Source organism: Leopardus geoffroyi, chromosome C2 (genome assembly GCF_018350155.1).
Source record: "Leopardus geoffroyi isolate Oge1 chromosome C2, O.geoffroyi_Oge1_pat1.0, whole genome shotgun sequence".
In the NCBI taxonomy this organism is placed as follows: domain Eukaryota; kingdom Metazoa; phylum Chordata; class Mammalia; order Carnivora; family Felidae; genus Leopardus; species Leopardus geoffroyi.
Window position 1 is genome coordinate 75,042,986 of NC_059333.1, and position 27,332 is coordinate 75,070,317.

The following is a 27,332-nucleotide window of genomic DNA, read 5'->3' on the forward strand; positions in this document are numbered from 1 at the left end:
AAATTACGTCTAATTTAAAGGCAAATGGACTTTTATAAAACCCACTTTTTTGAAAATTAAAAACTATTCTTATTTTAAGGAACACATTGATAACCTACGCAAAAAAACCTTTGTAAATATTATAGGACATGTTTAACCTATTTAAAAACAAATCACTGAAAATTACAATTAAAAAAGACAATTTCTGATGAAGATAATTTTCCAGGAGAGTACTTACAGTTCAGTCCTATATCACTGCCGTTACAGACCACATATGGTAACAAAATAAATTTAAAATGTCAAAGGGTGACAGGACAGATGAGACAAACTAAAATTACTTTTCATTTCAATTATCAGAAATGATCAGATCAATTTCAAGAAAATATTTTGGTTAAACAAACTTTCTTTTTAATACTTTTAATCTTATAGAAATGTATTTAGGAATTTTAGTTTTACTGCAAGATAATTATTTTATTATTTTCACCTGTAAGATAAGGAATTTGCCCAATAGAGTTCTGGAGTTTTAAAATTCAGCATAAGCAGCATAAATTTGGTCTGCAATTTATTTGCAACTAGTTTATTAGAAGCATTTAAAAGGCATGTTAAGGTCAGCAAAAATGTCTGTTTACACACCTAACAAGAGAAGTAGGTCAGAAGCTCCTATGACTTCACTAACCAATTTGTGACCTGTGAAAAATCAGCAAAAGGGGAAATAGAAATGTAAAATTTGACAGGAATGAGCAAACAAATGTCTGAGATCTGAGTTATATCATGATAGGGTGTGAGTTGGGCAAATACGCCAAGATCAACCTTAGTAAATTCTACTCATTACGGCCCATCATAATTAAATTTGTTTTAAAATCACCAAATCGGCTCTAACCAATTATGAAAAGCAAGCACATAGGAAGTCTAACCTACTTGTCAGGAACAAGAGATCGTTTTTTCCCTCACTGACTAAAGCCAAGTATGTTTAACCTCTTACAAATTTTCATTTTGTTGCACTAACCAAAATTTAAAACCACTGAGCAACAAAACTTTGTGTATCTGTTTTTTCAAAAATTTGTTTTTCATTTGTACTAGATGTTTTCATTTAAAACATACGAATAAACAAATGAATACATCTTAGTATTTTTCCTCTGGGTCTTCTGACATTTTAAGTGAGATCAAACGGGTCCTTCCTTACCTGTGGTGAAAAAGTCCTTCAGTAAACTGAGGCTTTCAACAATTTTATCAAAGTCAGGTGCCAATTTTGCAAGGTCGTCTGAATTAGGAAGTGCTTTTCTAATTTTCTCTGGAAAACAAACAAAATTCTCAAAATAAGAATTTGACTATTAAAACACTGACAAAATAATCATCATATATAAACTTAAAATATTTTTCTATTTTTCTCCCTATTACAACTATAATTGTATCTGAAACAATATGTCATTGTGATGATATTCCACAGGCCATGAAATGTTTTTAAAAAGAGTCACCAGATGTACGGCTTAGATGGAAACTTTTCAATTATAAGTTAAATGCCAGGAACTATAAGCACTGTATTAACAATGTTAATGCTGTATTGGAATCAGAAGTACTTTTAAGGAGAAAGTCACAGCAAAGAGGCCAAGAATCAAAGAAAATACAGAAAAACACCTCTTGAAACACCTGGTCCAAACTCGGAAGACAGTAATGAAATAAAAAATAGAATTCCATTACTTTTTTCCATCCTTTCACAGACCCTAAGAAAATTCACACTTGTTAACATTTGGAAATAACTGTCTAAGAACCCATGGCAAACTTCGGTTTTATTTTTGCTGGTTTTATTTATAAAATGGTCAAAGTATTCATTTTTGTTTACAAAAATTTTGACGCTCAATTTTGTCAAAGTTTGGTACAACGGTACAGTATCTTCTGAATTAGAATGCGCTTTTCTTAATTTTCTCTGCAGAGGACTAAAATACATAAATATTCTCAAAATAAAGAGTATGTCAGATATTATTCTAAATGCTGTTACAGCACTCCCCTGTTTAATCCTCAAGGCAGCCCTACAGAACACTTATCATCAAACCCACTTTACAGGTGAGGAACTGGGGCACTGAGGTTAAGTAGATGAGCCTGCACAACAGCAAAGAAGCAGGGAGTCAGGCTTGAGGCTGGCCAGTGCAGCTTCAGAACCCGACCCTCAGCCCCACACTGTGGTGCTGGCAAATGCATCAAGGTAAAAGCTCTCCTCACGAATATTAGAAAAACATGGAAAGAATGCTACAGATTCCTGCAGATCCCTCTGTCAGTGCAGCACGGTTTTATCTTTAAGAGCTGTAAGTGCATGTAGAGAGTAATTCCACCCCCATATGCACCTAAGAAATTAAACTCTAAAAAAAAAAAAAAAAGACTGAGGAAAGTAATTCCATTAAAAGAAAATTTTGTTTAAATCATCATAACATACTGGCAATCAGAACTATCAGATATACTTTTTTCTAATCTACCTATTATAGAAAAAGGTGAACAGTACCTGACTATGGCAAGAAATTATTACGGACTCTAGTGGGCTTTGAGGGACTTGGCTACAAAAAGTAGAAGTCACCAAGGTATCCAATAAAAAGTAACTAGTGAGGTGGGTTATGGTGCATCTGCTCTGGGTGAGAATACAGAACACTGAAAGTGATGTCCAGAGAGGCTGCTTTGGCTAACAAATGTGTTGGGCAGGAAAAGAAGCCAAAGTATATACTGTTGCCATATAACTTTTAAAAAGGAAACTAAAATAATAACCACATACACAGACTAGGTTCAATTAAAAGAAAATGTCCATGAGGATAGTAGTAGCTATGTGAAAGTGATGGATGAAGAGGTTATTTTTTTTCTACCAGTTTTTTCTTTGATATTCTATTACTTTTATCATTAAAATAAAACTGCTACACAGTGAACTCATGAGTTAAGAAACTATCTCAATACCACTCTTTCTCTTTCCTGAAGATATGACCAAAAAAACGTATTTTAACGTTGATGATACAAACCTAAATCAATATACTCATCAATCTCCCACACAATGTCAGGCACAATCCATTTATAGTCACTGAGGTCAGGTATCATATCTTTCCACTGATCAAAAGTCTAAAAGAAAAGAAAATATGCCAATCGAATGTTCTGAATGTCATACAAAAAATAAAGAAAAACCACCTTAATTTATCTAATTAAAACATGCTAATCTACAAAGAGCGATACATTATGGTCAAAATTTTTAGAAACAAAATAGCCTCAGTTCCTTTGAAAACAAATTAGTAGGCAAGCGTATAGAACATGTAAGCGTCCTTTTACTAAATATGGAAAATGTAAAAATTGAAAATATATTCTTACTTCAAATAGGCTTCATGATTTACCTAAACAATACTGTGGAACAGAAGAAACACAAACCAGGGGTCAGGACACCTTGCCTCTGCTCCCAAAGCTGCCCCAAAGTGGTTGTGTTAGCATGACACCTACTTTCCTGTCTGTGCTACTAAGTGGCAAGCTGAAAATCAAAGCCAGGTGACCTCACCCCACCCTAGTGCTCCTTCCACTAGGCCATTCTCACCTACTGTAATTATGACCAAGATTCAAAGAGCATTTTCCTATTTGCAACGTTAATTTAGCACATGGTAGAGATACACCATAAATTTTTAAATATTCTGCACTAAAGAAAAACAATTTGTGTTTTAAGACCTTCAAATAATCATGCTAAAATAACTGGAAAAGCAGTGGAAAGTTCTACTCACTTTTTTGGCTGTATAGCCACCACCAACAGCAGATCCTAGTATGAGATATCGAAGTTTTAAGAGTCTTGCAGCTAATCTCGCTGGCCAAAAATTCCTGCGAGGCTGGTAGCCATATTTAATTGGAGAAAGCTTCAATTTACGTAACGGAAGGTTAGCTAAAGAGGAGAACTGATGAAATGATGTCCGGAATTGGGGTCTTTGAAGCTTTAAGGTAGGATGATGTGAATGATAAACACTTCGTGAAACCAGATGCAGTTTTTGTAGTAGTAAGCTTCCTTTGATTCCAGAGCTACGTTTCACTAAGGATTGGCAGACCTCACTGAAAAGAAAACCAAAATGGGACAAAGATCAGACTGGGTAACAATGAGAAGGAAACGACATAAAAAGAGCAGTATGCACAAGAGAAAATGCACATGGGTGCATGTGACCAAGCACACGACATCATACCATAGCTTACATTAACCACCTACTCCATTTCCAGGCACTGCTGCGGCATGTGCTACCTCATTTAATCCTGCTAAAAATCCTATGATGAAAGTATTAGTATTACCTCCATTCTACCAACAAGGAAAAGATGGCGTGCGCGCGCACGCACACACACACACACACACACACACACACACACACACCTCGTCTAAGTGCACACTTATATGAAGATTCAAACTGACGCAGTGGGACTCCAGAGCCCTCCCTCCCTCTCCTTTACTACATGCAGGCTATCCCAATCCAAGGAATTGAAATGAAAAGAAAAAAGGCAGAGACTTATTTTATTAACTGCTATTCACTGTCAGTAAAAGTGAAAACAAAATGAATGCAAACCTGCTTTCAAACACAAAAATTCCAGCAGCTTAGAACAGCTATTCTTTGGTCTCTCCTCTACGTCTCATGATCCTGAGACAGCCCAGGGATGGAAATTAAGGAAAAAATCATTACCACATAAAGTACCTGGCTGAAAGTTTCTGAGTAGAGTAAGTAAGAGTAATCAAACAGCAATGAAAGAAGGTTATTAAAGGCAACGTCCTACAGACTGAATGTTTGTGTCCCCCCAAAATTTGTATGTGGAAGCCTAATCCACAACATGAAGTATTTGGGAGGCCTTTGCGAGATAATTTGGTTTATTTGTAGTCATGGATGTGCCCATGTGTTGGGTGCCCTTATAAGGAGATGAAGAGCACAGATCTCTCTGTCATGTGAGGACACAGAAAAAAGATGCCCCCATCTAGGAACCAGGAAGTGATTCCTCAGCAGACATCAAATATGCCGGCACTTTGATCTTGGAGATCACAGCCTCCAGAACTGTGAGAAATAAATGTTTTCCCGTTGAAGCCACCCAGTGTTTGGTAATTTGGGGAGCAATAAGGCAATCTTGTATCAGTTGCACAGATACAAGACAAGACACTAAAGTGAGGTGGCAGCACTAAGAAAGGAAAGGGAAAGGTAGATACCAGAATGACGGACTAGACACAGGAGACAAGGAAAAGAGTAAATAGTAATCCTAAAGTTTTAGCTGGAAGACTAAGATTATTACACTTACAGATATAACACAATCAAGAGCCAAACCAACTGGGGGAACAGCCCACGGCTTCATAACACTTGGCTCAAACTTCTTTCAACCCTGTCCTTATAGCCAGCCACTTAGTGTTTTGAGTCAGATAAACTTTGGTTCCAGTTCCAGTTTCACTGCTTACTCATGTGCAATCAAGGGCAAATTATGAATTTACCAAAGCCTCAGTTTTTTTAATCTGTTAAAACAGGATTACGTCTACAGAGTTATTGTCAATAATCACTAATTCAAGTATCTTCTTCTCAGACCATAATCCCCTTCACTACAACCATCTTTGGCTCTATAGGAACAGCCAGGTCATGGATACTTCTATCTTCTCCCCAACCTATCAGTCTCCACCTTATCTATTTACCTAGTTAGCCTGGTTCATAGTCTTAAAGGCTCTTTTGCAAATACTCTAAACTCCCTTGCCCTCTGACTTTCTGTTACACTTCTTTGGCAATATGCAAACCCTGGATGAACCTTATTATCACTTTAAGCCTGTACCAAGGGAATGAAGCACTACTGAAGAAAGTCACACCCAATTGGACAGACATCTCAGCTAGGCCCTAAAAAAAGCTTGGCCATCTTACTTTATATCAATTCATTCTTCCACTCTCTTGCTAGGACTATTTCAGATGTTCCCCACCCACCTCTACCCTCCCACATCTCTCCTTGTTTCCTCCGACTCTTGGGAGAAAATGGAAGCCATCAGAGGGACACATGCTGTTGCTTACCTACCGCATTGACACCCACCCTCCTCCACAAGCCCTGTAAGATTACAGTAAGGAAGTACTCTTCTGCCTTTTAAAGGCAAATCCCTGTTTCCTCTGAATTCCTCCTTTCTTTTCAGGAATCACTAGTCAAGTCTCTGTCAGTTTAAAGGAGAGAAAGACAGACCCCAGTTCCCTGCTCTAGCTCCTCTATTAAAAGCCAAACCAACCTGATTTCCATTTGTCTCACTTCAGTGAAATAGCCCTCACCGAGTGCTCTGAAGGCTTCCAGTGGGCATTTGTTTTTTCAATTCGCATTTTCTTTGTCTCGGCAATATCTGACACCATTGACACCCCCTCCTTGTTGGAACGCCCTCAATGTCCACAGTCTCTAGCTTTACTCCTACTCGCTGGCCACTCCTTTTCAGGCACCTCCTCCCCAACAACCTTTTAAATGTTGGGAGTTCATCGGGCTTAGATGTAAAGTCACTTGTCTTCTCAGTCTACCCATTCCTCCCAGGCAACCTTATCCACACCCATCTCCTCAACTGCCATCTGCATATCCACGTTTTCTCAAAACTTGTTCGTCTAGTACAAACAGTTAAGTTCCAGATCCTTGTGTCCAACTGCCTACTGAACACCACCCCTTAGATATCAAAGGAGTACCTCAAATTCAAGATGTTCAAATCCATGCTATCTCTCCTCCCTCCCTCCCAAACCCTGGTCCCCGTCCAGGACTTCCTATTTCAGGAAAAAGCACAAGCACCTATTCAGTCGCATAAGCCACAAACTTGGGCTCATTCTTGATACTTTCCTCATCCTCAAGTTCTGTTCATTCTACTTCCAGCATACATCTCCAGCCTTCCACTCTCCCATCTCCGCTACCACCATGCCTCGCCTGGGCTTGCAACAACAGTCTGGATTGAGGTGTTCTCCACAGCACAACAGGGCACTCTTCTGAAATGTCAACCTGATCACTGTCACTCACATGCGTCAGTCTCCCTCAATGTCTCCTCCTGCATTTAGAATAAAAATCCAAACTCCTGGTCTATAAAGCCCTGCCTCTCTCCCTCTAACCTCGGAGCTCTACCCAGACCAATGTTCACGTAGCTCCTCGACTGTGCCATAATCCTTCCCATCTCAGGGCCTTGATGCCCACTGTGCTTGGGCAAACCCTTCTACCTTCTTAACTCCTGTTACTCCTGTGAACTCTGGTCACTAATGGTTTCACTTCAGTATCCCTTTCTCTCCTGGCATCGACATTCTCACTAGAGTTCCCCTGCTACAGTTCTTAGTTCCCTGCACTTTTCTTTAGCGCACATAAAATTTGTTTTACATAATAATGTAATTATTGCATTAATATTTGTCTCTACTAATAAACTATAATCTTCATAAGGCCAGGGAGGGGTCTTGTCTGTTTTGCTTACCATCGTATTTCTAAAGCCTAGCCCAATGCTTCACAAGCAGTAGACACTTAATAAATCTGCTGAATGAACATATGTTATTGGGAGAACAAAACCAAAACAAAAGGTGAAAGAACCTAGCAATGACCACACAGTAAGTGCTCAATAAATGTCATTTCAACAATAACTGCCCTAGCCTCTACTAATGTATTGATGAGTAGTCCTTTATCCCTCAAAAGTTGTTTGCTTTTTTAAAGAAAGTAGTTAATCTAAATATATATCCAAATAGATAAACTCCAGACCCAAGTAGTCATATTGCTAAGATGTTTTGGCTTTTCGTTATTTTCTTCCTTTTTTATTCCCAAACCTCTAAAATCCCTGTTTCCACAATGGTGGCAACAACAGCTGTGGGTAACGCCAAGAAAAAAGAGTATTTGGTTGTCCAAATCAGGAACCACATGTAAAATGTTCTTCAATCAATCCCCTGGAAAAGCTAACTGACTCAAAACAAAATCCTAGTACTTGGGAAGGTATCCTCAAGTATTATTTCCAGAGCTTCCAATTCATGGTGGTACTCTAAAAGATCAATGCTCATACACGAGAGACTCTTTTCCACAAAAGGGTCCTCTTGAGATATAGGTAAGAGAGTAAAAAGAGGAGAAGAAATTGAGATTTACTGAAGCACCATCTGGGGAAAGGCTGTGTCACCCTCAGTCCAGTGCAGCTGAATGTTAAAATACGAACACTTGCCCCCAGGATGAACAATCTGCCAGGGAGGAGCTAAAGCTCATGTGTGTGTGGGGTGCAGGGCAGGGAAGGTCTGGGAAGAAAAGAAAAACAGGATACCTACAAACACAGAGAAATCAGATTGTCCCAACAGTCTGTATTCCGTGTTCGTTGACAAAGGATGCCAGAAAAAAATGTGGTAGTGCCTTTACAGTTCTGAAGGAAAAGTATTTTGAATACAGACTTCTACATTTGGCCAAAGTGAAAATCAAATGTGATGCAAAGCAAGCTCCTCGGCTGCCCCCTGAAACCATCTATTCTCTCTCCTCTACCATCTCTTTTAACCTATGCATCATTTCCTAATACATAATTCTCTTTTCAACAAGTTTACACAAATATTTATTGCACCTAAATATGGGAGTATGTATTTAGATATGTATGTCAAAAAATGTTCATGTTCCCATCTGTTTAAGAATGGGAATTCAGGGGCACCTGGGTGGCTCAGTCAGTTAATGGTCTGACTTCAGTTCAGGTCATGACTTCACAGTTTGTGGGTTCCAGCCCCATGTCGGGCTCTGTGCTGACAGCTCGGAACCTGGAGCCTGCTTCAGATTCTGTGTCTCCCTCTCTCTCTCTGCCCCTCCCCTGCTTGCACTTGGCCTCTCTCTCAAAAATAAATAAACATAAAAATTAAAAAAAAAAGAATGGAAATTTAAGTGTACTCCTTCATAACACGTATTCTTCTTTGCAGAAGAAATACAGCAAAAGACAAATTTCAGAGCTGAGGCTTCTAACTTTCCAGATCTCTACTTCTGCAGGGTAGCTAAACTGCACTATCAACATAAGACACTTTTAAGCCATGACTTTGCAGAGTCTATAGTAACTTTAGAAATAATTTACCCCAACGACATCCACAAACAAATATGTCAGTTATTAATTAGTTGTTGTTAAGGTCAATTTTTAAAGTTTTCCTACATATCTTAATTGTTCCAATGAAGTATGCTATTTTTGGCAAAGTCTTTTCTCTTTTTATTCAAATAAAATTAGATAGGTTTCTCCAGGAAATAGTGAAGAGTAGAAATAAAAAAGTAGTAAATAATCTACCAGTTATCAAGGGCTATGAATTTACTCAGAAACTCAAATTCCATTAAATTAGAAATAACTATTCACTTATTCTAATTGACTGTAACTGTTGTATGTCATCTGATTCTAAATATAGACTCAAATTAACCTTTATAAAACAAATGGATTCCATTCCTTATAAACACTATAAATTACCTACACTATTTAAACGTTCTGAAAAAAATTCAAGACAGGTGTTTGGAGGCTAATTCAGGAAAACCAAGTTTTTCCAACCTTAATTGATGCATATTACTTCTTCTCAAAAGCCTGCAACAATGAGTTAAGCCTGAAAGTATCTAAGGATATTAGAACACAAATATGTGTCAAGATAAAGTCAAATTTAAATCTCTTTAAAATGCCCGTAGTAACCCACAGAAATGAAAAAACTCCTATGATTTTCTACTTAGGATTAAACGAGGCCAGGGCAAAAATAAGTGTGATTAGAAAGCTGGTGCTATATTCACCACTCTGCATCCAAAGCAAGCCTTTCTCCCTAACACTGAAAAGCTGCTATTAACAGGGTATCTCTAATCACCACCTCGGCCACCATTTGCGTCACTGTTTCACATCTGACTCCAAAGCAAGTCTAGTCTGCGGACGAAGGCAAGAGGCAGAGTCCTCTTTACCCTAGCAGAAGACAGAGTACCTGCAGGAGCAAGGCACACCTGGCGTGGAGGCAGAAGAAAAAGAGTTAAGAGGGACACGGCGAGGGGAGGGAGAGGGCAGAAACAAGAAGCAACCAGAGACAGAGATAACAGCGAGGGCAGAAAGGTGAAAGAGGACAGGGACAGAAGGACAACAGAGAAGGCCAAGACTGAAAGGAGCCCAGAATCTTCTGGCGGCACAGAAAACAGGCACAAGGGCCGGTACTGCAGCCGGGACTTCAGGTAAGCCCAGTCTGGGCTCCTGTAACTACGGGTCCTCAAAAATATCCCGGAATCCTCCAACCGCCCTACGCCTGGCCTGAGAGTTAGGTGCACATTCTGGAGGTAGTGATGGGATAACCCGGTTTTCCGGAGGCCCCCCAAATAACGGGGCCAGGTCTGAGCCCGCACTTACCAGGCCACGGCGGCTCGGCGTAGTCGCCACATCCCGCCGGCGAGGAGGTCACACGGGCGCCGAGAGGGCCACGCCGGAGCCCCGGTGTCAGCCCCAGTCCGGCCCCTGCTCCAGGAGTGACCCAGGAAGAGGCCCTCGGCAACAAGGGCACAGAGCAGCTACTGCGGCCCTCCCAATGGCGCATGGACTTCCTCGAGAGCCCGCCCGGCACCCGTACTCTGTCCGTCAGGAAAATAAGCACCACCCCCGCCACGCTTCCTAGGAGGGCAGCACAAACGGTCCGTGGAGGATTAGTGCCTGCGCTCAGAGCCTCCAGAGGAGACAGCCGCATTCCGCCTCCCACCACCCCTTCCCTCCTTCTTTGTTTCCGGGTTGGAGTTACGAAATTGAGTTTCCCAGGTCAAAGATTTGGAGAGGTGAGGGGTTGAGAGTTGGGCAGGGACTGGCAGGGTGCCGGGCGAGGAAACCGGATTGATAAATTCTCTCTGGGTGGCTGCCAATTTAAGAAAATGTAGGTATTTACGGAGCTTGGAGGAGCCTAGCGAGTACAAAATGAATACAGTAATAGCGTAATAGAATAATGAAAACCAACGGTTGCCCCACTCTTTTGTTCGGTGTCTTTGTTTATAAAACACTCTCAGAACAATCTTGGGAGGCAAGAGGAGTCATGGACCGATTAAGTGCTTTAGAATCTCTGAAGGTCGGATCTGAGAAGGGCTCCGATGAATTAGACCAGCTGTGGGTTTGCAATAAGCTTGAGCAGTTTATAAAGGCATCACAAATGATTTTGTTTGTTTACTCTTTAACTGGCTTTCGTCGGACTTTAACTCATTTGTTGAAATGGCTTGCGTCAAGGCTTCCAACAATTCCATATTGTCAGTGGACACTGGACTTCTCAGCATTCAGCTGAGAAGCCTGGGTGCTCAGCGCTCTCCTTCTTTGTTCGCTTCCCTCTCCTGGTTTTCAGGACATAACATTCTCCTTTTCTGCTCCCCATTCTCCTTTGCTGGCTCCTCTCCCAAAAACTCTCCGTGTAAGAGGGTCCCAGATTTCAGAGATCCTGGGTCCCTTTCCTTCTCTATCTTCATTTTCTCTCTAAGTAATCTGAATCAATTCTAGGACTTTAAATACGTTTTCCCCTTACTACTCTTGTCATTTTATGAGGAAACTGGGGCCCATAAAAGGGATGTGACCTGTGAAACGTAATGAAGTTATTTAGTGGCAAAACCAGGACTAAAATCAAAGGGCCCCCTCTTCACTTCAAGGGCACCCCCCCCTACACAAAATATTGAAAAATTCCTTTTTCCTTAGTCATCAGAATCCTAAGTCAGTATCCATCAATTCACAACAAAGCCAAGTAGTAGACCTAGCCATTAGCAGTAAACTTCCCAAATGCAGGACTCCAGGATTTTCTTTATTATATTTATTGTGGTAACTGTTTTAGTGACAGGTACAGATAGGAACTTGCTATACTGACCTACGCAAACTGTAGTTTTTTCCAGGATTGTAGAGTTGTGCAAAAATTCCTTTGTTACTGTTGCTTCCTAGTTGTTTTAGAAAAAAATAAGAGAAACCAAACAGTGGTAACCTCTTTCATGTATGGGTTATCTTTACATTTCACAAGGCCCTTTTTTTTCAGTTCTACTTCTAGGCGTTTATCCCACTGAATCATTCCCACATGTGCAAAGACATACATGTGATGTTTATGTTTGCCTTGCATGTAATAACGAAAGGTTGGAGGGGGCGCCTGGGTGGCTTAGTTGAGCGACTGAATTCAGCTCAGGTCATGGTCTTGCAGTTTGTGAGTTCGAGCCCCGCATCAGGCTCTGTGCTAACAAGCAGCTCAGAGCCTGGAGCCTGCTTCTGATTCTGTATCTCTCTCTCTCTCTCTCTCTCTCTCTCTCTCTCTCTCTCTCTCTCCCCCTCCCCCCCTCCCCCCCTCCCCTGCTCATGCTCTGTCTCTCAAAAATAAATAAATGTTAAAAAAAATAAAAAATAAATGAAAAGTTGGAATCAACATTGTTAAAAGATAAATTGAGGCATCTTAAAAATTGTAAGAGGTTATTTGATCAAAAATTGATTTGAATTCAGCAGTGTCGAGCCAGAAGTGGTTAGGAATGCTGCATCAACAGGAGTCAGTGGCAAGACTGACTATATCAAGAAGAAAGGGAAGCAAAACAAGGAAATTATTTGATTGGCTTTAGCTTTATGTGGTTGCCTTATTTGGGAAAGCCTCATTGGCTGTGATTGGTTGCCTTAGGTATGCTTTCTTAACCTTAATGTATTTATAGGCTTTAGGTTTTGATTTGCTTAGTAGGCTGCCAAGGCGTTAGAACCAAATTGGTCTATATATTCAGCCCATTCTCAACATAATTTCAGCAGGCACATATTGTAGAAATTAACAAACTATTCTAAAACAAGGAACAAAACTAGAGTATTTACAACTATTTGACTTCAAGGCTTACTATTATAATCAAGACAGTATAGTATTGGGATAAGAAGAAACAGATCAAGGGACCAAAATAGAGGGTTCAGAAATAGACCTCCATTTGTACAGTCAATTGTTTTTTGACAAAAGCACCAAAGCAATTCAATAAAGATGGAAGTTGTTTCAATAAATGATGCTAGAACAATTGGATATCTATGTGGAAAAGAATATACCCTACACATGCTATACATAAAATTTAATATAAATTTATATCATATACAAAAACTAGTATATACACAAAAGTTGTGTACACTGGGACATATCCCTAAATGTAAAAATAAAAAGCTCTAAAGCTTTTGAAGAAAATAAAAAATATCCTTGCAACTTGGGAGTAGACAAAGATTTCTTACGTCACAGAAAGTAATACCACAAAATAATAAAATTAATAAATTTGGACTTCATCAAACTAAAGTACTTCTGCTAATGAACTAACACCACTGATATAATTTAACAGACAAGCATCACATTGGGAGAAAACATTTTTTAAATATATATCTGACAAAGTATACATATCCAGAATATATAAGAAATTTTTGGAGCACCTGGGTGGCTCAGTCGTTTAAGCATCTGACTCTAGCCCAGGTCATGATCTTGCAGTCTGTTAGTTTGAGCCCCGCCTCGGGTTCTGTGCTGACAGTCAGCTTGGAGCCTGCTTCAGATTCTGTGTCTCTCTCTCTCTGCCCCTCCCCTGCTCTCTCTCTCTCTCTCTCTTTCTCTCTCAAAAATAAGTAAATGTTTAAAAAAATGAAAAAAATCTCACAACTCAGTAATAAGATAAACAACCTGCTATCATTTGAATGTTTGTATCATCCCCCTACCCCTGCCAAATTCCTATGTTGAAATCCTAATGTCCATAATGTGTTGGAATTAGTGACCTTTGGGAGGCCTTAAATTATGTGAGTGGAGCCCTCATGAATGAGATTAGCAACCTAAAGGAGACCCCATATGGCTTTCTAACTTCTCCACCATGTGAAGTTCCAGCAAAAAAAATTTATGAACCAGAAAGAGGCTCTCACTGACCAGAACAAGACCATTATATATATATACATACATATATATATATACACACACACATATATGTATATACATATATGCATACATATATGTATATATATGTATATATGTATGTATACATATGTATTCACACATATATGTATATACATATATACATACATGTATGTATATATGTGTATATGTATATACATATATGTATGTGTATATATATGTATGTATATATGTGTATATGTATATACATATATGTATGTGTATATATATGTATGTATATATGTATATGTATATGTGTATATATATATATATATATATATATAATCTCCAACCTCCACACCAGGTGTATGTGTATATATATATACCTCTATATCTTCTTTTGTGTAGTGCTTGCTTCAATTTTTAACTGGGTTATGTCTTAGTCCATTTGTGCTGCTATAACAAAATACCATAAACTGGGTAGCTTATAAAGAACAGAAATTTCTCACAGTTCTGCAGGTTGGGAAGTCCAAGATCAAGGTGCCAATTACATACATATATAACATATATATATAATACATATATATAAACTCCAATGAACTCCAAGGTGCCAATTACATACATATAACATATATATATAATACATATATATAAACTCCAATGAACATATACAGTGTTCAATGTTATTAGTCATCCAGGAAATGCAAATTAAAACCACAATGAGATACCACTGTATCTTCACTAAAACTGCTAAAATTAAAAAGACTTTAGGTGAGGATGTGAGCCAACCAGAACTCTCAGGCTCTGCTGATGGAAATGTAAGATGGTATGAGCACTTTGGAAGAATGTTTGGCAGTTTCTTACAAAGTTAAACATACAGCTCCCCTTTTGTCTAGCAATTCCAGTCTTAAAATTTACCTAAGAGACATAAAACACAGGTGCACAAATAAGATTGTATAAAAATGTTTATAGCAGCTTTGTTCACAGTAGCCAAGAACTAGAACCAAACCAAATGTGCATCAACAAAAAATAGATAAACAAACTTATACAAGGAAATACTACTCAACCCAAACAGGGAAGAGCTACTGGATTTGTAACAACATGAATGAGTCTAACAGACATGTTGAAATCAAAAGAGGATGTTCCATTTATGGGAAAATGGATGTTGGAAGTGGGAAAGCAACATTGGGAAACTTTTTAGGAATATAGAGATAGATGTTCATATGCTAGGGGTCTGAATGGCTTGTATGTATCTGTTTATCATAATGTACAGCTGAGGCATCTGGTGGCTCAGTCAGTAGAGCACCCGACTTCGGCTTAGCTTATGATTTCACAGTTCGTGAGTTCGAGCCCCTGACATCACTGCTGTCAGCACAGAGTCTGCTTTGGATCCTGTGTCCCTTTCTCTCTGCTCCTCCCCCTCTCTCTGCTCCTCCCCCACTTGTGCTCGCTCTCTCTCTCTCTTTCTTGAAAATAAATAAACATTTTAAAAATGTACAGCTAGGATTTGTGCATTCCAAGTTTCAAGTATGTGTACATGCATTTTATATACATCTCTAAGTTGATTGACTGGGGAGGGTTGAAGTAGGTGGAAATTAGATGGGACAAGAGTGACCAAATGTGGATAATTATGGGAGCCGGATGGTAGGTCCACGAGGGCTCCTCGTACTTGTCTGTTCACCTTGTACGTATTAGAAAGTTTTCATCAAAATAGCTGTAAAATGTATCACATACTTCTTGTCAAAATGATTCAGGAAGGAAATAAAATGCATTTCACTTTCTTGTTTTGTGGGTGTGAGAGGGAAGAGCAAAGGAGGAGTATGGAAGGCAGGCTGTGTGCTATGTAGAATTTATTCCAGCTGTCTGTGTTTCCTATTGCTGCTGTAATAAACTACCCCAAATGTAATGGCTTAAAACAAAACAAACTTATTTTCTTCCTGTTCTAGAGGTCAGAAATAAGATATGGTTTCACTGAGCCAAAAGCACAATGTCCACAGTGCTGCTGCTTTTTTTTGGGAGCTCTCAGGGAGAAGTTGTTTTTTGTTTGTTGGTTTGTTTGTTTGTTTGTTTTGCCTTTTCCAGCTTTTAGAGGCTGTCCACATTCCTTGGCTTCTGGTTCATTTCCATCTTCAAACCAACAATAGCTGGTTAAATCTTTGGAACATCATATCCCTTTGACACTTACTCTCCTACCTCTCTCTTCCACATTTAGGGACGCTTGTGGTTTCATTGGGCCCATCCAGATAATCTGGGATGATCTTTCTATTGTATTTTATTTATTTTTTAAAGTTTATTTCTTTTTGAGAGACAGAGATGGCATGAGTGGGGCACGGGCAGAGAGAAGGAGAGAGAGCATTCCAAGCAGGCTCCACACTGTCAACACAGAGCCCAATGCGGGGCTTGAACCCACGAAACTGTGAGATCAGGACCTGAGCCAAAACCAAGAGCCAGACGCTTAACCGACTGAGCCACCCAGTTGCCCCCAGTCTTCCTGTTTTAAAGTGAACTGGTTAGCGACCTTAATTCCATCTGAATTCTTTTTTTTCTTTATAATTTTTTTTTTTTTAGCGTTTATTTATTTTTGAGACAGAGAGAGACAGAGCATGAATGGGGAAGGGTCAGAGAGAGAGGGAGACACAGTATCTGAAACAGGCTCCAGGCTCCAAGCTGTCAGCACAGAGCCCGACACGGGGCTCGAACTCATGGACCGCGATATCAGGACCTGAGCTGAAGTCGGACACTCAACCAACTGAGCCACCCAGGCATCCCCCATCTGAATTCTTAATTCTCCTTTGCCATATTCACAGGTTCCAAGGATTCAGATGCAGACTTCTTTGTGGGAGGCTTTATTCTGCCTACCTCACAGCTCCATTTAAATTCTTTTGACCAATCTCTCTCTCTGATACTAAGGAGTGTGTGTATGCGTGTTGTTGGTGTGTGTGAGTGTGAGTTATCCAGTTTATGCAGCTCAGCCACATCAGAAATAGCTGTAGTTTCAAAATTGTACTTCTCTAATCTTTGTTCTTCATATTCATCATTTTCTTTGTTTTAATGACTTTTATACCTTTGTCCTTTCTAAGAAGAAATCTCAAATCTGCACTACATGTCACAAATTTCATTTGCTGCAGTGGCACTTTTGCCTTCTAAGTAATTTCTAAAGTTATTTCTGCATTGTAAACCTTGAAATATTTCCTCTCACTTATCTTTATTGCTTTCTGTGCCTATATCTTAGAGGCCAAGATTTGTCATCATATTAAAGATGCAAAATTATTGTCTAAAATTTTTCCTGTCCCTATAGTGAACAAACTCCTAGACAATAAATTCATGGATGTGATCTTCCTCTGGATCTTTCTATTATAATGACTGCTATGATGACTATTACCCAGCGGACACCCATTTAATGTGCTAGACACTAGGCTGCCATTTACCTATAACATATCCTTCCGGTTTTCACAGGCTTCATCTTTTCTTTTTCTTCCCTGTTCTTCTAAGGTCAAGGGGTTTACTTTGTTTTATGTAGCAAAGGAAGTATTGACTAATGACTATAATCTTCAATTCTGCTATGTAGGTCTTATGCTTAGTGGTTATCGCTCTGTGAATCTGGCTAGAGGTTTTTGTCATATTTTTGTTGAGTTTTCACAAGTATTTTAATTATTAGGAAAAAAAAACTGCACCAAGGACTACTAAAATACCTTATTGGCTAAGAAGGTATGGCTCCATTGTGGATACTCAAACTGAAGACATGCCTCAGCCCTACACACTCCTGAGGTGAGGTAAAGTTTTAAATTGAATTTATGTTGTTTTTCCAGACTTCTCTTTTCCTTCCACCATTGAAAGAGTAGACAGCTTTTGTAATTTCTTTATATCAGGGAGGTTAGCAGGAAGGTAGTGTGGGGGAATTCAAAGGCTGTTTTGCTGAAAGCTTTCTATGAAAGCTTAAGCCTGTGTTGGAATTTTGCTAGGAGCCTAGGAGTAGAGAGAGGGCCTTGGAGAAGCAAAAGTTGGAGGGTAGAGATTCCTAGAGGCCAGAAAGAGGAGAATGTTCTCCCCTAATTACCCTCCCTGTACATGGAAGAGATTAAGACCTCTGAGCGTTCACAGCCCCCCAGAAGATTTCACCTAAGCATGATCAGAAACCGCAGATCCATCAGATTCAAAAGGATCATGAAGACTAGGAATCTGGGGGGACTCCAGAGGTTACCTATGACCACTAATTAGAAAAAGAACTATTTTCTATGCACATGGTTATCTATGACCACTATATCCATGTGGTGGAAATATCGTATGATAGTGTGCTGCATATCTCTTTCCAACCCTGCATTCATTGACATTAGTTATTGTGGCAGTATTTACACCATAGAAGTCAGCAAACACTACCAATCAGGGCTTGATTTATTATGATTTATTATTTTGCTGATTGTTTAAGCTTAAGAAAGTTATGAAAAAACAGTAATACTATGGGTTAAATTTAAATTTTTTTTTTAACGTTTATTCATTTTTGAGAGACAGAGAGAGACAGAGCATGAGCGGGCAAGGGGCAGAGAGAGGGAGACACAGAATATGAAGCAGGCTCCAGGCTCTGCGCTGTCAGCACAGAGCCCACGCAGGGCTCAAACTCACGAACTGCGAGGTCATGACCTGAGCTGAAGTCGGACACTCAACCGACTGAGCCACCCAGGCACCCCTACTATGGGTTACATTTAGAAGTGTGTTGTATCTGTGGCTATTTCATTGTGAAGAGCACAGAAAACTGAGGAAATATCCTTCCAGTATTTAAAACATTTTAACTGATTCAGTAAAGAAGTCATGCACATTATCATGAATTATTTAAGTGCTCACATATGCCTTTGTTGTTTCATTTTCCTCTTATTAATGTGTAGGCAAATAGCAACCAATATTCATGTCAGATTTCAACTCATAGGTCAATGATGTGAGCAACTTCTTTGCTGAGTAGATAGCAATCAAAATAATCAAGCATTTATTCCTAGTCAAACGTATCGTAAACTTGCATAAATATGCGTAATTTTTTTGTGAAGCTAATTAAACATTTAGTAGCATACCACTGGTATGCATATGCATGCTTAAGCAGTACACCAGTTGTTTTCTTCAATCTGTTTCCATCTTTCCATCACTGAAAACTTTTGCCATTTAGTTTTTAATTTGTTTTGAAGTTTCCTATGTCTCTGACCACTTATATGCCATCTCATTTTTGGGGGCCACTGCCATAACCAGAGCCTGCAGAAGTATTGCTCTCTTCCACTCCCCGGGTTCTGAGGCTTTCTCCCTCCTGCTTGGAGGTGTTTTTGATCCCCCTTTGGAACATTTGCTTTTTGCTTCCTTTTTAGACTAAAAATATATCCTCTACTTCCACCATGTTCCCAAACTTAGCCTGTGTGAGAAATAAAATACATCTTAGGCCCTTAAGTAATTTTGCATGGCAATCCATTCTAGGAGTACCTGTACAAACTCCTCCCCAGCTTGCTAGTGCCTGCCTCAGCTAGAGTAGACTGAACCGTGTGCCTCGCAGAGGGATCAGATCCCACATCCTTGCTGTTCATTGTTGCAAGCTGTTGATAGCCTCCTTACTTTCTCATACTTTGAGTGGTCCTTCCTTTGCAGTGGGGAGGGCCAAGGTGAGCAGTTGAGGCAGTAGCTTGCCACAAGTGCTCTAATCGTAATGTAACTCACGAACACCATCAGGAAAGTGAGCTCTACCATCTCCTGGTCTGGAGACCTGCCTACACCGTGATGGTGCCAGCATTTAGAAAAGGCAAAATGATTCATTCACCTGTTTTTTCCAGTTAGGAGCAATGACAGGAGTGCGTAACACCCAAGGAGTTCTTAACAAGCAGGACTGGATTTATGTCTTTACAGAAAACAAATAGAAATTAGAACTCCTTCCTTTGCTTCCTTTGTTTGCTGTTTTGTTTCTTCCTTGGGGATGGGTGAGATTTAGAGAAGCAGAAGGGTGGGGGGAAGAAATGCTGCAAGGATGTGTGTGGTGAACTTGGGGTTCAATGACTATTTTAGGCTTGTACTTCCACATGATTCTATTACCATGACATCATAATATGTGCTAATGTGTCTATTCCATTCTAGAAAAAGCTAGTATATGTAAGGCATTTAGAGCTGTGCAAGGTATATAGTAAGTACTTACTAATTGTATTAGTTGAAGTAGGATGGGCTATTTTGCTTTAGAAAATAGACTTCCAAATCTCAAGGACTTAATCCCATACAGAGCTATTTCCTTCTCACATAGCAGTCTGATGTATAATGGGGGGAGGGGAGCTTTCCTGAAGGCTAGAGACTCAGACCTGCAGCTTGCTTCCTGCTTGAACCTATACCATCTGAAACATATAGCCTTCAAGGTCACTTTGGAGGGCCCAGAGTGTTGTCTGGGATAATTGCTAAGGACTAAAATAGAAATAACGTGAAAGCGACCACTCTGAGAGTGGGCAATAGGTCAAAGATTACTTCTGCCCACATTCGATTGGCCAGAACCTAGTCATATGGCCCACTTAACCACAAGTAAAGCTGGGAACCACAGAGGAGCACATGGAGAACTGTGCAGTCTGCCTACTTTTGCCATTATGAGCATTAGCTATAACAACAACACCAATAATAGTAATCTTATTATTCTCCAATGATAGCATTATTATTCTCCAAGAATGGAGTATTTTCTTCTGGTTATGTTTGCTATCTATATTTCTATTGAACTCAGAGTTTTAGATTACTTTGTAACTTATGCCATCTGTTTCTAAAATACCATGAAACTTATCTTTATTTTGTCCATAATGGGAGAGTAACCTAATTTTATTTTATTCTCCATATCAAGAGAGCCACCTTACTGACAGCAGTTGAATTTCCTAGAAACCAACTAAACAAGGGCTCAGAGTTAAAATTCAGTCAATATAAAGAAATGAAGTATTTATCACACACCTGAGTATGCAGTCTGAGACTGATTCCTACCCCCTCAAAATATACACTCTATGCAGAGATACTGAAAGAGATTGAAGTAATCTCAACTTTTAGGACCATTCCATGAGCCTGTTAATGAGGTCTGGCCATTTTAAGAGCACTGGAAAAAAAAAAAAAAAAAAAGGTTCTTGTGAGCTACAGCCTTCCATATGTTAGGTTGCAGCTTAGAGATCTGGTGGAGAAAGGGTTGCACTTGGTAATCTTATGTATCAACCAAAAAGCATGAGAAAGACTGTATTCTAGTCCTCACCCTCTGGTTCTTTTAGGACACTGAGTTTAAGGCTTCCAGTTCTGCCAATGGGCAGTGCAGACAATGTCAATTCCATTTTGTATTTTTATGAGTTCAGAGAAATATATTAATTTTCTCAAGATCACAAGGTAAATTGGAAGTGTATGGTATATTTAGGGCTCAATATGCAAACCATTTGTCTGGGAGAATAATGGGAGAGAAAACTGGAAAATAGGTTCAGAGCAGATCATAGAGTGGTTTGAAGATGTCCACTTATGTTTTGGATATTTTTCTTTTGGCAAAAGAACTTATGTGCAATTTCCTTGCAAGGAAGCACCATGATCCAGATGGTGCTATATGGAGATTAATCTACCAGTGGGAGAAGGGTTGGTTAAAGGTGGGAAGCAAAAAACAGAGAGCCTACTTAGGAGGAAATAGTAATTATCCCAATGTGGTCTGACTTAGATTATGGTTATAGAGTCAAAGATGGAAATTAAAATTTAAGCCTAAGTGCAGCATTTTCATTTTCTATTTAAGGCAGAAAGATGTTTATATGCTTTTAAAATGAACTTTTTTGATGTCATGTTTCTCTTTCTTTTCCTCTTATTTTTTTTAAAGATTTTCCCCCTATTTAATCTGCTGTGTTTCATCCCACTGAATTCTCAGCCCACATAAGATCATTTAAGTAGCACTTCATTAAGAATGATAAAGACATTGGGAGAAGCCAGGATGCTTTCAACCAACATTTCCATCATCTATCATCTGGCTTGATAAGTAGCACTTCCAATGTGAGGCATCAGGGCATTCTTCAACTTCAACAAAGAATGATCTTTGAGCAGGAGCCCTGGTGTATCACATCCAGTGCTGTCTCCTTACTAACCTTTAACATCTGAAGACCTTCCAGCAGGGCATCTTGATCAACTAATAGACATTTACCAGTGTGTTAAATGATGTGATAAAGGATGCAAATCAACAGCCAGATGAAGAGATGCCTAGGGCGACATGTGGGAAAAGGGTACCAGTTTTCATGCCCTCTCCAGGCCACCACTCTCCTCATATCTCCACGTGTTCACCAATCTGGCAGCTCCTCTCCTTTCCTCTTTTGAAGTATCCATTCTGTCTGATGGCTTTTACATCCATACTTCCTTCATTCCAGCAGTGGCCCTGCCAGCTGTCAGAGGACTAAAATCTTCATGGACCCATTCTGGAGTTTTCTTTTGTTATGTTATGTTATGTTATGTTATGTTATGTTATGTTATGTTATGTTATGTTATGTTATGTTATTTTTAGAGAGAGAAGTGGGGGGAGAGGGGCAAAGAGAGAGAGAGAGAATCCCAAGCAGGCTCCACACTCAGTGCAGAGACCAATGTAGGGGCTTGATCTGATGACACTGGGATCATAACCTGAACCAAATCAAGACTCAGATGCCCAACCCACTGAGCCACCCAGGCACTCCTGGGGTTTTCTTCCATGAGTTGTTCTTTTCTCCAACCATTCTAATGATTCTCTGATCTGCCCTCTATTACTTAATACATTCCTTTTCTGCTCACTTTTCCTAGAGGCTGTTTCTGCTACTTCCAAATAAGAGCCATTACTGATTCATTTGTTAAATTTGATGCCATAACCTGGATGTTAACTAGAACTACCCTGCCCTGATGATTTAGATAAAATTGATTCAAACTACATTCAATAGGTTACGGAAAGTCCAATGTCTTCTCCAAGATTTCTACACATTCTACAGGAGATCTAGGTTCTCATGGACACATCTGACTCAGTCTTTTGCTTCCTCTAAATCAGGATTTCTCAACCTTGACATTTTAGGCTGGACAATTCTTTCTTGTGGGTGGCTGTCTTGCACTTTGGAGGAATTTTGGCAGCATTCCTGGCTGCTACCCACTTGATGCTAGCAGTTACTCTGTCCTAGTTATGATCATCAAAAGTGTCTCCAGACATTACTAAATGTTGCCTGGGGGGCAAAATCACTCCTACTTCGGAACCACTATCCTAAATTAGTTTAGTGTAGGAACTGACACCTATTGTCCCTGTTGTCACCAAGTCATCATAGGCATGGTACTCAAACTTTTTTCTTAATTTCCACCATTTTTTTAAGTCCCAAAAGGTACCTCTACTGGTAGAAAATATGACGGAAGTTCTGGGGAAATTGAGAGATTTTCATCATGAGTATGCAACCAATAAGAATTTGTTAGGTGCCCATATTCTTAAAAACTTCTCTTGGTCATTTTGTCTAGCCTCTGGCCACATTGCTTGCCCCTCCTTGGTTTCTCTTCCCTTATCTCTCTTTACCTTCTCTATTCTCTGTTCTTCCCTACTTGCAAATTTGTGTCCATTTTCAATTCAGTGGTTTAGTTATATTATTTTACTTCTCTGTACCAACTCATCTCCTTAGGGTCTTACTTTCCACCCCTAATTGGTGAATTGAGGTATTTTTCTGAACAAAAAAGCACCTCTCCCATAGTAATTCTGTAACCTATTATGATAATTAAAATGGAATCTTGTTGCAGTTCTCACTGACAAGCTCCCTCTATGTAGCCACAGTAGTATTAACCCCTTTCACAGGAAGAAAGCTATTCTCATTATCTACTGCAGCATAACAACTGACCAAAACTTAGTGGCTTAAAATAACAACCGTTACGTCATATCTCTCTTCAAATGGCATATCCACGTGGTTAGCTTGGATTCCTCCAGCAGGCTATGCCTGGACTAGTTCACTTTTTACATGGTGGCTCAGGGCTCCTGGAGGAAGGGCTTTATGTACCAAGAAGAGAGAGCTGCCAGTGTCTTAAGCCTTGAGTCTTCAGTGTCCCTTTTCACATATGGGTCAAAGTAGTCACAGAGCCTGTCAGATTCAAGTCAAAGTGTTGTATCTTTATTTTACAACAAATTTTGATGTTGCTCCTTCATGCCAGTTACCCTCTTCCCCACCCAGGACCCCTCCAAAGTTCCATTCCATCAGACTCAGACTTGAGATCTAGGTTTTTGATGCATCAGATAACTAAAAAAAAGAGCCAAGAGAGCCTGGTGCTCTGAAAGCTGAGGAACAGATGGATCTCAAGAAGATCAAGTAACAGAGATGAGGAGAGGAGAGCTTTGGCTGTGGCCAATGGAAGACTTGGGTCCCCTACTCTCACTCCTTCACTGTGATGGTGATGCTGGGAGCCAGAGACCTTGTTTATTTCCCTTATTATATATGTTTCTTTTCCTGATGACACAGCACATGTTTCTTCTAGAAATTCAGAAAATATGGAAAATTATAAAAAAGAAAGTGTAGGGGTGCCTGGGTGGCGCAGTCGGTTAAGCGTCCGACTTCAGCCAGGTCACGATCTCGCGGTCCGTGAGTTCGAGCCCCGCGTCGGGCTCTGGGCTGATGGCTCGGAGCCTGGAGCCTGTTTCCGATTCTGTGTCTCCCTCTCTCTCTGCCCCTCCCCCGTTCATGCTCTGTCTCTCTCTGTCCCAAAAATAAATAAACGTTGAAAAAAAAAATTAAAAAAAAAAAAAAGTGTAATGCATAGATAACCCCTGAAACCTTGCATTGAATTGATTTCTGTATTCTTTATATAAACATGAATACTTACAGATGCATGTATATATGAGCATATGTGTATACATACTTATTCCTTTTTACTCCCGTGCTTCCTCTGATTGTTCAATCACCAGCAAGACTTTGTGTGCGTGTGTGTGTGTGTGTGTGTGTGTGTGTGTGTGTGCACTCAGGGTAAGGTCACAGCAGGAATGTGAAGAGAAAGGAAGGAGACAATTATCAGTATTTACATTTTCTTTTTTTTTTTTTTTTTTTTTTTTCAACGTTTATTTATTTTTGGGACAGAGAGAGACAGAGCATGAACAGGGGAGGGTCAGAGAGAGAGGGAGACACAGAATCAGAAACAGGCTCCAGGCTCTGAGCCATCAGCCCAGAGCCCGACGCGGGGCTCGAACTCACGGACCGTGAGATCGTGACCTGGCTGAAGTCGGACGCTTAACCGACTGCGCCACCCAGGCGCCCCAGTATTTACATTTTCTAAATAGACTTGACATTCCTGGAAGAGACATTACTTAGAGAAAAAAGATTTCTGAGTCTCCAAGTTTGCCTTTGGGGACAAAAGCTCAATTTTATCTTTGTAAATAATAGACTTTGGAAGCATGAGTGATGTAGGAGTCAATTTTCCTGCTGTGGATTTGATAGAAATGTCACAGCTGAGCAAGGAGAGATTTGGGAGGAATGATGGAGTTTGGTGTTGGTCTAGATCTCACAGACACTCCCATACTTTGCAGGATAATGGAAGTCCTATAGTGGTGGGGCCGGGACCTCAAGCAGAGGACTATATACTGATTCCCGGGGAAATCTGAGAGGGCAGTGATAATGGCACAGAAGTCTCTCGTGCTCACACATCACAGCAGTAATGAAGAAATGAGCAAAACAAGGCAAGTCTAGCTGGAGAGCTCACCCCACGTTGCCTGTGGCCAAGGAGGCTTGGGAAAGTGCCCTGGGGTTTCATTTGCTCCAAAGGTGTAGAGAAGGACCAAGAGAAGGCAGAGAGACAACTCTTGATGGAGCCACAAGTGTCTAAGTGGAGGCAAGCCCACCACGTGCAAATCACCAGATAAACAAAGACAAGTGATGGCTCAACCTATGCCAGTGACAGAGGGTGAGGAAGGACCGGCCTTTCCTCGCTCTGTGCTGCCACAATCCAGTGGACAGAGGGGCCAATCTAATGGAAGGAGGAGGGAAGCGGTAGATCCCTTAAATGATTGTTTAAACACAAAGCGACGAAGAAAACCCTGGTGTGATTGAGCTACCTCATAGCTAACCAGATCCATTTTTGTCCATCAGGCAAAATGAAGGATTAAAGCAAAAATCAAGTTGAGATTTAAACAAAAATAGTTACATTTTCTGCACACTGTGACCTGAGAAGTATGTGTCATTGTTTGTTTGTGTGTGTGTATACATGGTCATCTCTATTACTCCCTGAAGTTTTGATCACACTGTTGATGGAGTTTTACTAAACATTATATCATGAACAATTTAACCATGTCATTAAATATTCTTAGGAATGCCCTTATTGCGTGCATAATAAGTCCAGTATACTGATACAGTGTTCCTTCCTTCCCCTTCCTTCCTTTCCTCCACAACTACCCCATTGTGAAACACTTTGTTTCAAATTGTTCATTGTTAAATGTAACATTTTTTAAAGATGTTTTAAATCTTTTTCTGTAACTTGCATTAATTTCCTGTGGAACAGTTTCCAAAAGTGAATTTAATGGGTGCAGGTACATAAATATCTTTAAGTCTTCTCATTCACATTGTCAAACTGCCCCCCCCCCCCACCTAACTTTGCCTTTTATATTCCCACCAGACAGTTCCTTCACACAAATGTGTCTTTTCTCAGAGACTACTCAGGAAGGTAAAGTTCTGTGTAAGTGTTACAAAGTGGGGTATGGTCCCAGCATATTAAAGGCCCTGAGGGGGCGCCTGGGTGGCGCAGTCGGTTAAGCGTCCGACTTCAGCCAGGTCACGATCTCGCGGTCCGTGAGTTCGAGCCCCGCGTCAGGCTCTGGGCTGATGGCTCGGAGCCTGGAGCCTGTTTCCGATTCTGTGTCTCCCTCTCTCTCTGCCCCTCCCCCGTTCATGCTCTGTCTCTCTCTGTCCCAAAAATAAATAAACGTTGAAAAAAAAAATTAAAAAAAAAAAAAAATAAAAATAAAGGCCCTGAGTATATTTTGACTCTTGTCTGGACTTTGAAACATCAAAAGTGAGTAGCGTTCTAGACTGTCCTTTGCCACTGAAAGTATATAAAATGTTAAGCCACTAGAGGGCAGAGTTATCTCACTAAACCAAGGGGTTTTTTTGTTTGTTTTTGTAGAGCCCAAGCCAGTTCATAACATCAACCTACCTCAAAATCTTGACATTGCCGTCAAGGTGGCTTCAATTATTTTAACAAAGTGACAAACAGAGGCAGGGATGCTTTAAATTTAAACCAGGCAGTTCCCAATTACTGTAATAAACACATTGTATTCACACTGCTTCTTAAAGACTGAACTTTTAATTTTTTTTTAGTTTATTTATTTATTTATTTATTTTGAGAGAGAGTGAGAGAATGCGAGTGGAGGAGGGGCAGAGAGAGAGGGAGAGAGAAAGAATCCAAAGCAGGCTCCATGCTAACAGCGTGGAGCCCAACGGGGGCCTTGAATTCACAAAACGGTGAGATCATGACCTGCGCAGAAATCAAGGTCGGATACTTAACTGACTGAGCCACCCAGGAGCCCCTGAAGTTTTAATTTTAGAATAGTTTTCAATTTACAGAAAAATTGTGAAAATAGTGCAGACTTCCCATATGCCCCAAACCCAGTTCTTCCTA

At 40.0% G+C, this 27,332-nt stretch overlaps 1 protein-coding gene and 1 long non-coding RNA gene across 8 annotated transcripts in view; one reads left to right on the top strand and one right to left on the bottom strand.

Annotated features, from left to right (window-relative positions):
- OPA1 (OPA1 mitochondrial dynamin like GTPase) overlaps window positions 1-10,388 on the bottom strand; it is an 85,885-nt gene extending 75,497 nt beyond the window's left edge. For 5 of the 7 annotated variants that reach the window (XR_006718418.1, XR_006718419.1, XM_045502572.1 and 2 more), the window contains exons 1-5: window positions 10,280-10,388; window positions 3,714-4,032; window positions 2,976-3,072; window positions 1,163-1,270; window positions 613-666 (exon numbers count right to left, since the gene is read on the bottom strand). Coding sequence is in view for 5 of the 7 variants with exons in the window: in XM_045502572.1 (XP_045358528.1) it covers window positions 613-666; window positions 1,163-1,270; window positions 2,976-3,072; window positions 3,714-4,032; window positions 10,280-10,311 (610 nt within the window). In the remaining 2 variants the exon portion in view is untranslated. The remainder of the gene's footprint in view (window positions 1-612; window positions 667-1,162; window positions 1,271-2,975; window positions 3,073-3,713; window positions 4,033-10,279) is intronic. The other 2 variants (XM_045502573.1, XM_045502571.1) reach the window with 1 other exon arrangement.
- LOC123611077 overlaps window positions 9,414-27,332 on the top strand; it is a 29,813-nt gene continuing 11,894 nt past the window's right edge. The window contains exon 1 of the long non-coding RNA XR_006718420.1: window positions 9,414-10,107. This is a non-coding gene — a long non-coding RNA (uncharacterized LOC123611077). The remainder of the gene's footprint in view (window positions 10,108-27,332) is intronic.